Source organism: Drosophila navojoa, chromosome 2 (genome assembly GCF_054131105.1).
Source record: "Drosophila navojoa isolate 15081-1374.11 chromosome 2, UAZ_NAV_1.0, whole genome shotgun sequence".
NCBI classification, from domain to species: Eukaryota; Metazoa; Arthropoda; class Insecta; order Diptera; family Drosophilidae; genus Drosophila; species Drosophila navojoa.
Window position 1 is genome coordinate 1,388,682 of NC_142890.1, and position 11,381 is coordinate 1,400,062.

The 11,381-nt window shown below is 48.4% G+C and overlaps 3 protein-coding genes across 3 annotated transcripts; 2 read left to right on the plus strand and 1 right to left on the minus strand.

Annotated features, from left to right (window-relative positions):
• The first annotated feature begins 367 nt into the window (after positions 1 to 367).
• Nup133 (nuclear pore complex protein Nup133) lies at positions 368 to 4,591 on the plus strand. Its single transcript, XM_018101199.3, has 9 exons — positions 368 to 623; positions 683 to 860; positions 925 to 1,437; positions 1,495 to 1,807; positions 1,869 to 2,502; positions 2,560 to 2,764; positions 2,827 to 3,496; positions 3,559 to 4,100; positions 4,166 to 4,591. The coding sequence occupies exons 1-9, from the start codon at positions 472 to 474 to the stop codon at positions 4,538 to 4,540; spliced, it is 3,582 nt and encodes a 1,193-aa protein (XP_017956688.1). The 5' UTR covers positions 368 to 471; the 3' UTR covers positions 4,541 to 4,591.
• Positions 4,592 to 4,688: 97 nt separating this feature from the next.
• cd (peroxidasin homolog cardinal) lies at positions 4,689 to 8,427 on the plus strand. Its single transcript, XM_018101337.3, has 4 exons — positions 4,689 to 4,991; positions 5,939 to 7,828; positions 7,883 to 8,052; positions 8,109 to 8,427. Exons 1-4 carry the CDS (start codon positions 4,828 to 4,830, stop codon positions 8,393 to 8,395), a joined length of 2,511 nt encoding a protein of 836 aa, XP_017956826.1. The 5' UTR covers positions 4,689 to 4,827; the 3' UTR covers positions 8,396 to 8,427.
• A 440-nt stretch (positions 8,428 to 8,867) lies between these two features.
• LOC108651785 (uncharacterized) lies at positions 8,868 to 9,809 on the minus strand. Its single transcript, XM_030391152.2, has 2 exons — positions 9,417 to 9,809; positions 8,868 to 9,337 (listed from the first exon to the last, which is right to left on the minus strand). Exons 1-2 carry the CDS (start codon positions 9,548 to 9,550, stop codon positions 9,082 to 9,084), a joined length of 390 nt encoding a protein of 129 aa, XP_030247012.1. The 5' UTR covers positions 9,551 to 9,809; the 3' UTR covers positions 8,868 to 9,081.
• Between the last annotated feature and the right edge of the window lie 1,572 nt (positions 9,810 to 11,381).

Consider the following 11,381-nt stretch of genomic DNA (forward strand, 5'->3'; position numbering starts at 1 on the left):
CACATATTAAATTGATAAGTAACTAAAATAAAAAATCTAAAATATCATATGTAAATTGTTTCAACATTGAATTAACAGCTAAAAGTCCGCCACATCAATTAACATTGATTTCACATTCATTTTAAACAAAGGAACATGTGCTAACATATTTGAAGTATTGTTAACAGGTTCAACCTATTTGATAACTTTCGCGCCATTGTTCCCAGCAATCGATTACATTGCCGTTAATCGATTATAATCAGCTGTGGATAACAGCCCTGTCTTCAAGATTTATGTTAATAACATACACGGTCCTGCGAATTGTGTCGGCTATCGATTAAATTAAATTACATAAATTGCTACCACTATATATCGGCAAGTATCGATGTTTCCGGCTACACACACGATACCCACTTAATGCCGGCTAAATTTGTTCAATGTGCATGTGTTTCGTGTTTATAACTTGGAATTGTTTTATTCAATAACAAAACAATGGAGCGAAGCATGCAAAAGCAGCTATACGGCATCTCCCGGGAATCATCGCCTAGTGTGCGGCGTCAGAGTATGCCGGCAAGCGCTGATAATACACGAAAATTTTTTGGCGGCAATCCGAGCAGCTTGAAGAAAACGGCGTTAAGCAATAGGTAAAGTAGGGTATGCATTTATAAACATAATGTTCTAATATGGGTACACATTGCAACAGTCGCTTAAGCCTCTCCGCGCGCTCTACTACACAGTCCATACCGGGCATTCGATCGGACTACAATGTGGTGGAGAGTTATGGCCATGCCCTACCCGTGGCCGTCAATGAGGCCCTCACCTTTGCCGGACCAAATGCGAGCACAGTATCAGCGAAAATCACACAAGGAGGCTGGGCGTGGGTAAGTCCCCATTTGCTATACAATGGTACGTATATGTATATAAGCTCACATTATTGCTTTTCAGATTGTGCAAGGACGTCGCCTACTAATTTGGCAGTATAAGGATGCGTCTAGTACAGGAAAAAGAGGTTCGCCCCCGCGTTTAGGCAAGCATCATCGACGTACTGCTACCTCGGCTCAGTGCCGTGAGCTTACACTGCCCTTCAGCGATATTGGCCACAAAAGCGAATTAGTTAGCGTGTTTCACACCGAGGGACATCAGATGGCGTCTTGCATTGCAGTCTCAGCGACTGGCGACGTGCGCTATTGGTCTTCCATTGCGCACGACAACAACTCCGTAGACATATCCATACTCACCGGCCAGGAATTTGTTCAGCTGCTCAATCTGCCTACGCAGCAAGGCTATTTGGCTGTCACCTCCACCTGCACCCTGGTCTTTCTACGAGTTGGCCTCACGAACGGACGTTATACCCTGCACCACAAAACGATAAAACCTGCGACGAGTCTCTTGGGCGGTTTTGGCAAACGTTTTGCTTCGATGCTCATTGGCATGAACAGCGGAAGCGATAGGGATCAGGTGAGCTAACTCATTTGACTCGTATGCGAGCAGCTAATTAAAGTGCTTCATTCACAGCTTTTGGTTGGGATGTGCTGTGAGTACGATACACCGAATGACGAATCCATTGTGGCTGTGCTTTCGGATCGCGCTATTCAACGCTGGCGTCTCTCGAACAAGGGCAACACGGAACAGCTGCTATATGAGGATGTGGATCTCTTGAGGAAAATGCGCGAAATGTTGCTCTTAAAGTTTTGGAATGTGCGCTTGCCCAATGATAATGTTGAGATCGAAATGCATTTCATGGACTTCCAAGTGTACAAAGGACAATACTATATGGTCGTAGGCGCTGTCAACCAGGCACATACGCCCCAAATGTACTACGCTATAGGTAGGTCCGAATCACCTTTCCAAAACCAACATTACCCACTATAGTCCATCTTCGCTTTTAGTTGTTGCCACGGCTCAGGAGAATGGAATGCAGCTGGAGTGCTTTACGCCGCTGAAGCTGAACAAGTTCTTCAATAGCAAAACGGCGCAGGACTGTCTTAGCGTGCGCATCATTGTCGGACCCTCGCACATGTATTTGTATACGCCCAAGGTGGTTTATCCGCTGCTCTTGTCGAATGGCTCACCTACAGCTGAGATCGATGCAGAGAAAGTGGAGTTTCAATTGCACGATGATCGTATCCTATGCGCCGTCATCTGCAACCACTTGCCACTCTTCCTTAGCCGCACACACGGATTGGTCTCCATTACGCCGGGTGACTTTGACAGCACCGATTTGCTGAACATGAGCAGCTGCAATACGCCCGATATGTTTGCGCCTATTTCGTTCAATGCAAGCTTCAGTGGCCATGATCAGAGTACACTAGGCGACAGCACCAATAATTTACCATTGTTTCACTTGGATCCGGATGACGTTTACAACGAGCTCAACAATGAGGTGGGCCAGATGAAGGCGGCCTTCTTATATAAGCTGAAACGCAACAACAACATGGTCAATACAATCCTTGCGGATCTAATGGAAAGCATCAACGATACCGATCAGCAAGGAGCACCGCTAGATGCCTATAAATTGGATAGGTGCGACTATACGATAATATCCCTTATAAATGTGTAAATTAATGATATGCTCTATAGAATCGTCATCACCATTGCTGAGGACTTGGCTGAGGATCTGCCCATTGCCGATCCCCGGTGGCAGTCCGTCATCGAGGAGCACGATGGCAATCGGCACGCCCTGGGCAGCTCCCGCTCCATGCAAATCATTAACCAGCTGCGGGATAAGAGCATTGCTCTGCAGTACTTCATTGATTTCTTGCACCAGTGCTCAATCTGGGAGAAGGTGCGTGGCAGTACTCCTAATCTCTCATGCATATCCAGCTGATATATCTGATATACTTGCAGCTCAACGCAATACCCTGTGGCAGCAATATCTTGAAGCCCACCACGTACATCCTTTCCGACATCAGTGAGAAAATTGTGGCTGCCATGGCGCTGCGAGCGATACAGGGTAAAATGCCGAAGCTGGTGGACGAGGCCATCGATGTAACAGTCGCACGCTGGGAGGAGCGGCCGCAGGGCAGGCTGACGATGCAGGATATATTTTATGTGAAGCTCTGCAAATTTCAGAGTATATATGAGTCCTTGGCTGACATGGCAGAATTTCGCATTGCATCTCAGAATCGCACGACGGCCTCAATAGCTAAAACCATCGCCGACATCAATGCAATTGTGCTGGGCACTCTGGGTCAGGTGCTGAGGTTTCGGGAGCAGAATGCCAACAGCTACAAGTTGCCGGGCAAGGCGTATGAGAACCAGCCGTGGACAGCCACGCCAGGTGCCGCAGGCATACACGATGCACTCATTCGCCTGATAGAGAGTACTGTGCGCTATGCCACTCAGTGCGTCAACGAGACGGAGCTGAAGCTCACGCTATATCAGCAGATAATGGAGCTGGTGGACATGGTGCTGGAGGCGCGAAAGAACTATTTGGACAGCGTGCGGGAGACGGAAAAGCATCAGGTGCTGCAGCAGCAATTCGAGACGCAGCGACGTGATCTCATCGGCACGCTAAGTGAGTACCTGCAGATGATTGGGATGATGATGATTGAGTCTATTGATATTGTTTCATTGCAGTCAAGGAGCGACAGTACGAGTGCGCTGCCAAGCTGGCTGAGAAGTACCTGGACTTCCCCAGCCTGGTGCTCATCTGCGACGAGACGCAGGACAAGGATCGGCTAGATGAATACACTCGCAAGTATGAGGAATATGATTTCTCGCAGTTCGCCATCAACTGGCATTTGCGGCAGCAGCGGCACGCCGAGGTCTTCGAGCGTTTCAAGGGCAATCAGACGGCGCTGGCGCAATTCATGCGCGATCATCCGTCGCTCGGCTGGATTCAGCTCATCTTCAACGGCGACTTCGAGCGTGCTGCCAAGGTGCTCTACGAGCTGGCCCAGTGCGAAACGGAGTATGTGGCGCGCAAGAAGTCGATGCTGTCGCTCTCCAAGTTGGCTGCCTACGCTGCGCCCGACGTCGATTTGACGGCACAGATTGAGAAAATAAATTTCGAATTGATGGTTATTGAGTATCAATCGCATTTGGGTCACGACGTCTTGCAGAGCTTCGGCTTTGATCCCACCGACCAGAAGGTGCTCAAAGTGGAGGAGATCATCAATGTGAGTATTCAGTCAGCTATTGGTCTGTGCGAGATCGGCTTGTTCATAGTTTCGTTTGCTTGCAGCTCTTTATTGCCGAGGAGAACGAGAGCGCCACCGAAGTCGAGTTCCGCAAGGCCTTGGAGCTGCTCAGCTATGTGGACCAGCCGTACGACTTGCGACACAAGATCTGGTGCGCGATCATTCGGCGCGACAACTGGACGGACTACGACTCGAACAATGCCGTCGACTATATACACAAGCTGCTCTTCTACAAGGTGATTGAGCTGTCGCAGCTGATGGGTCAGGAGGGCGAAAACGTGTTGCCCCCCATGGAGGACTTCCTGGACAGCGCCGAGCTGGGCGAGCTGCCGCAGCAAAAGTCCTTTCAGTATTTGCTGAAGCTGACCTACGAGTACGTGGGCGATATGTTTAAGCCGTCGGAAGATATGGATCTGTAATCATTTCATTTTGGGCATTTGCCATTCTCATTAAAGACCTAGACTAAGAAACGACTTTTGATGCGCTCTTGGACAGTTGTTGGCTTTGTTCGGCCCGCATTATAAAACATTATAAACTAAGTTGCTTTGTCAGTGGTCGTTGCTGCGACAGTTGCTGCTGCCGGCGAAAGTAACTCAAGTGTGGCGAACGGAGTGGAAGCCCGCCAAGTGCCAAGTGCCAAGTGACATGCTGTTGGGGCACTTACTCTCAGTCCGCCTGCTGGCAGCTCTTTAGTTTCGCTTTGATCATGACGGACGAAACAACGCCGCTGACCGCCGGAGGCAGAGCCGCTGGTTATGTTGCACTACCGCCCTATCAGGGACCCAGCTATGTGTTTCCCGGTGGCGTCTCCCCACGCGCGCGTCCTTCCAAACTGAAGCAGTTCCAGTGCTGCATCACGCTGACCTTTATGTGAGTGCTCCAGGTGTTGTTCATCCAAATCGGAATATTTGCGATATATAGTATATACGCTATGCTAGAGCTCTGACTGACTGCTGGCTGTACCAAGTATTGACACTGAAATTGGATCTGCTCTAAGTGAATTGCGCATTTTTACTAGTATTACAAGGTCGAGTAGTGGCGATTTCTGCAAGTATGCAGTTCAAAAGTTCGTGTTCGATGCGATATATTTTGTGATGCATGGATCGTATTACTATATCACATGGCTGACGGAGCATTTGATTGAGTTTTAGATGGTCTGTGAATACACGATAGCCAATTAAGGCTGCGGACTTAAGGTGTAGTGACATTATTGTGCAGTTGAATGAAGAAAGTTATCGGATGTTAGCAATATTTATATATTTCAACAAATGAAGATGGGTAAACACGCAAAGTATGGTCGTTGGACTCACACGCTTCAGCTCAGCTTATCCATATAGCTTTCAGATTGTTAAGGTAGACATATTAGCAGCCCAAAGAGAATATAATGCTCAAGGAAATATAAAATAATAGAGTTGTACATATGTATGAATGTGTTATATGAAAAATCGATCGAAATTCGAATTTAATAAGAACAGTTTCGTGTTGTTCCTTGGAGGTAGAAATATTGAAAAATATGTACAGATCATTTCGGATGCTAAGAGATCCGAGACAATAATTGTATTATTCAAAATTTCGGTTAGTTAGGACATAAACGGACCAAAGGCCAAGGGAAATTTATATTTGATAGCACTAGTGAGCCAATTTCACAATCTAGGTCCAACATATCTTGTAGGGTATTAAATCAGTGTCACTTCAATTGGAAATTCCCATTCCCTTTGGCTGCAGCTTGTCATTTGATAGCCCTGTCTGACCCGGCGTGTTAACGTTTAGTTCGAAAAGGCTTTAACCACAAATCAATTTCACTTTCCTGCCCGCAGCGTCATTGTAATTGCCGCCTTGGGCCTGGCGCTGTGGTTCAATGGCAGCGGCTACGATGGCAGCAGCAGCAGCAACTCGGGCTGGGAAGAGCCCAGCTTCTTCTTCGCCACGAATGAGTCTGTGGCCGAGATGCTGGCGGCTGTCAAGAGGCCCATACCGGATGAGCCCGAGTCGGAGTGGGCGCTGGGTAACGCGACAGTGGATAAGGGAGCGGGCGCTCGTTCGGTGAGTGCGGGCATCAAGGCGCTGGGCGATCGCGAGATCCTGGAGGAGGGCCTGCAGCCGAGCGCCATCAACACGCCCACGTTCCGGCACTATCGCTCGCTCAGCACGAATCCCGAGGCGCGTAAGCTGGCGCGCCGCGGCTACGTGGAGAACCAGGCCACGCTGGACATTGCCCAGAGCTACAACTACACCAAGCAGCCGGGCCGCAGCAACATTGGAGTTGGGCCGATAATAGTGCTGCCCGATCCGCAGGTGCTGCGGCTCGACTGCGACTTCAATGAGCGCTACAGGCGCAGCACGGGCGTCTGCAACAACAAGGAGCATCCGCGCACCTACGGCGCCTCCATGGTGCCCTATCGCCGCATGGTCGCGCCGGACTACGGCGATGGCATTGCCGCTCCGCGGGCGGGTCATGGACTCAAGCAGCTGCCGCCGGCTCGCCAGGTCTCCCTCAGCATTCATCGCTCCAGCTACGAAACGGACTCGAATTTCACCGTTATGCTGGCGGTGTTTGGACAGTTCTTGGACCACGACATCACGGCCACGTCGCTGACCACGGCCCAGGAGGGCGAGTCGATCGATTGCTGTGCGCGCGGCACTCTCGAGCAGCACCCGGAGTGCTTCCCGGTGCACATCCTCGCCGAGGACCCCTACTACAGGCAGTACAACCTGACCTGCATGAACTTCGTGCGCTCGGCGCCAGCTCCCACGGGCAGATTCGGACCACGCCAGCAGTTCAACCAGGCCACGGCCTTCATTGACGGCTCTGTGGTGTACGGCAACCTGGAGCAGCGGCAGCGGAGCCTGCGCAGCTACATCAATGGCACCCTCCGCATGTTCCTCACCGACGACGGGCGCGAGCTGCTGCCCATCTCCTCCAATCCGGAGGACGGCTGCAATCGGATGCAGATGACGCGCCAGGGCAAGTACTGCTTCGAGTCGGGCGACGATCGGGCCAACGAGAACCTGCTGCTCACCTCGATGCACCTGCTGTGGGCCCGGCACCACAACTACCTGGCCCGGGGCCTGCACCAAGCGAACCCCGACTGGGATGACGAGCGCCTGTTCCAGGAGGCGCGCAAGATCCTGGCCGCCCAGCTCGCGCACATCACCTACAACGAGTTTCTGCCCGTGCTGCTGGGCCGCAACCTGAGCCAGGCCAAGGGTCTGCTGCCCGCCCGCGAGCAGCTCGACGCGCCGGACACCTACGATCCCCAGGTGGATCCCAGCATTGCCAACTGCTTTGCGGCAGCTGCCTTTCGCTTCGCCCACACGCTGCTGCCGGGGCTGTTCAATGTGTCGCGGGACAACAGCACGCCCGAGGCCATGGAGCTGCACAAGATGCTCTTCAACCCGTTCTCGCTGTGGACGCCGCACGGCATCGACCACGCCCTCCAGGCCGCCGCCAATACGCCCGTGCTGCGCGTCGACCGCTTCTTCTCGCTGGAGATCACCCAGAAGCTGTTCGAGGGCACGGCCGAGGATCGCGTGCCCGTGTGCGGCCTCGACCTGGTGTCGCTGAACATACAGCGTGGCCGCGATCATGGCATACCCGCCTACCCAGTCTTCCGAAGGCACTGCGGACTGCCGCCCGTGGACACGTGGGAGCAGATGGCGCAGGCCGTGGACAACGCCACGCTGGCCTCCATCAGGCAGATCTACGAGTGGGTAGCACTTGGCTAACTATGACTTGAGTTTCACTTCCGATTTACCCTCAGCTCCCCCCAGGATGTGGACCTCTACACGGGCGCGCTTAGCGAACCGCCGCTAGATGGCGCCATCTTCGGGCCGCTGCTCAGCTGCCTGGTCTCGGATCAGTTCATGCGCATCAAGCTCGGCGACTCCCATTGGTATGAGCGCAAAATGGGACCACAGAGGCTGACCAAGCGTAAGACTAGTCTGAGATATCCAAGTGTACGACTCTACGATTTATTCTGCCTGCAGCTCAACTGGCCGAGATCTACAAGAGCAGCCTGGCTGGCATCATCTGCCGCAACTCCGATGGCATTCGACGTGTGCGTCAACATCTCATGGAGCGTCACCGCTCGGATGGGAATACCTATGTGAACTGTGTGGACCTGGAGGGCTACGACTTTGACTTTCAGCCTTGGTCGGAGGCGAACGAGGCCCCGCAGCTGCACAGAGCGAGCTTCAGTCAAGCCGCCTCCCTAGTGCGAGTCTTTGGGGTCCATAACAATACAAATGCAACTCAAGTAACTGTAGCTAATTGATGAATAAATATTAATTATATATCTATAGATGAGTGGAGCTGGTTAAAATTGAAGGCTGGCTAGAGCTAGAGTATATAATAGAGCTGGAATAATGATAGATACCTTAGATATGGATAAATCTTACATTTATAGATCTGACTCAAGTTGATATTTCGACTCGAACTGGACTAGAACTGAAAAGGAGAACTTAGAAATGGATAAATCTTACATTTATAGATCTTACTCAAGTTGAAGTTTCGACTCGAAATCAATTAAAAATTCATTTAGTGTTAAGCTAAAATGATAAATCATTCATACAAGTCCACATAAGACAATCATCTTGCCCTATTTGAATTTTCATATAGGATATATTCCAATTGGAAAATGAATAAGTGAAAGATTTTACGATTTCTTGGTTAAAGATCTATAGATCTCTCGAATCCAATCCAAGAATCCAATTCTACTTAAGCAATCTGAGTGAAAAGTCTAAAAATATCGTTGATATTTCCTATTTAATGCATTTAAATAAATAACAAATTGTTAATTGCTAAATAATTGAAGAGCTAAAGTCAATTGATTGGCCTCGCCTTATCGCTCATCTCGGCTCAGCCGCAGAGGCTGATGTAATCCTAGGCATGCCATTGCAGCAGCCAATAATCCACGCAGGAGAGCACAAGCGCTCCACTTACCGACTGCCACAGCTCGCATTAGCCCGGCAGCAGCAGCGTGCCATTGGAGGCGAGGGCGAGTGCTGCGGGTGGCGCCAGAGTGGGGGTTGCGGCCGGCAGACGAACAGCTGGACAGATGGTGGCCGTGTCGTGGTAGTAGGCCAGAGCCAGGGCAGAGAACAGAGTCAGGAGAAATGCCAGCCAGAGGCAGACGGAGCACAGACGACGCGCCTTCTGCCACCAAGGATCCCAGCCGAACGGCAGCAGCTCCTCCAGCGACAAGCCGTACGAATAGCTGTCCAAATATAAAGTGTATGTGTGTGTGTATGTTTATTAATTATTTAATGCAATGCGACAGTTAAGTGTGTGTTTACTCAGCAATCGTAAAAACGGGCTCATAATCCTTTGACTCCTTGTTGGGCACCAGAATGATGTGCGGCTCCTGCTGCTGCTGCTGGTGTTGTTGTCGCTGTGCTGCCAGCAGCGCAGTTCTCTCGTTGCAGGGCATGCTGTGGCTGTGGCTGCGACTGTGGCTGCTGCTGCTGCTGCTGCTGCTGTTGTCCTTTGTCTGCGTCCGTTTGGTCGTGGCTGTCACCTGGGGCGACAAGCGACTCCGTTAGCGCACAAATGAGACTGGCATCTGGCCTGGCGCTGGCTTTGTTTGCAACTTAAATTAGCGTTGTCGTTGCTGTCGTTGTCTGTCAGCCCTTGCCGTGGGGTATTTCCATTCCGATGGACAGCATGTAACACGTCAAGACTGCATACAAATTACAATTGAACAAGTTCAGTCTGGATTTGAATTTATATACATCAATTAAAGTGTGTATAGCTAAGGAAATCTATAGCTTATACCTCGTATAGGCCTTATAAAGGGTCTAATTTAAAGTGAGATGGCTCTTTAATAAAGAGTCTTTCTGCAAGAGGTATACTAAGTATATATGTGTCTAGAGTTTTCTTCATGTTAGGGTATTTCATCAACGTCGCGACGTCTCTAGACTTTTCCTGGTTGCTGTTGTTGTTTTTATTGTTTTATTGTCACTTTTTGAGTTTTTTTTTTCCAGATTCCTGTAAACAACTTTATCGCCAACTTATTGTTGCTGTTGCTGTCGCTATTGTTGTTGTCTCACTCATTTTTCCAGTCATCTGCGCGCATCTTCCGCCTCGAGCTGAGATTCGCACAGAGTTCTCTTATCGTAGTCTCGCGCGATTTGTTGGCTTCTTGGCTTCTTTTATTCTAGATCCCATGTAATCTCTTGCATAATAGCGATTGTCTGGCAATTGTCGCCCAGTTTCACACTGACAGGCCCCGCAGATAAGCCCCTGGCCCCAGATAAAGTGCACAATGTTCCACTTAAAAACTTCAGTTTAAGACAAATTTTTGTTTATTTTTGATTTTTGTATTTCGTTCGTTTGTTTTCCTTTTCTGGTTGGGTTAACATGCTTGCAAATACATATATGTACCATATACCTAAGTCATATGCTCGACTCTAGACTCTGAATAATGCCATGGAATTCCCTAAGTACTAGACCTATTTAAGTATATCTGGTTAAACATCAAGTTCGTATATCGTGCATAAATACATTTATGGTTAGTTTTCCTTCGGGAGGGGACTTTCACATATTTGGCTAAAGTTTTCGTATATTTTGTGGGGAGATTATATTTGTCATAGAGTTCATATATATATAAAGTATAACATGTAGATCGAATCGAAAATTGTTGATCCACTCAATGCTATAATACTTTGAGAGGTTAGTATTTTATTTATCGTAGCAAAGTATTTTTGGTATATATTCTGATTTACTTAAGCTAAGATATTGAGAAAATATCTGAAGTAAAATTGTTTTATGAATTTCCATATTCGGTTTTTCTATAGTAGGTATATTTATAGGGACTAGAATAATATACTTTATCAAAAATGCAATGAAAATAGGATTTTCAAGAAAAAAAAAAAAAGTTGTTCCGACTGAAAGAAAAATAAGAGGATCGTATTATTGAAATTATACAATATTTATTTAACAAATCTGTTAAAAATTATCTTATATTCTTTCTTTTACTTCTTCTGCTTCTTCCTCTTTTGAGTAAATCTATTGAAGTACATACCTAAATTCTATATCGGAAGCACTTTACTCGTTTTATTTGCCTTTGCCTTGAAGTTAATCAGTTAATCAGATTTATATATATATACTATGTGCCTTATGATAAGATCTTGCATTTTAGCTAACTTTATTATATTTCTGTTTTCTTGGACTGTTCTATGCGATAGTTCTACATTCTATTCGAATCTAACCTGATCCTGTTTGCGACTTACACGCAACGTCTGTTAACTTCCAGTTGGGTT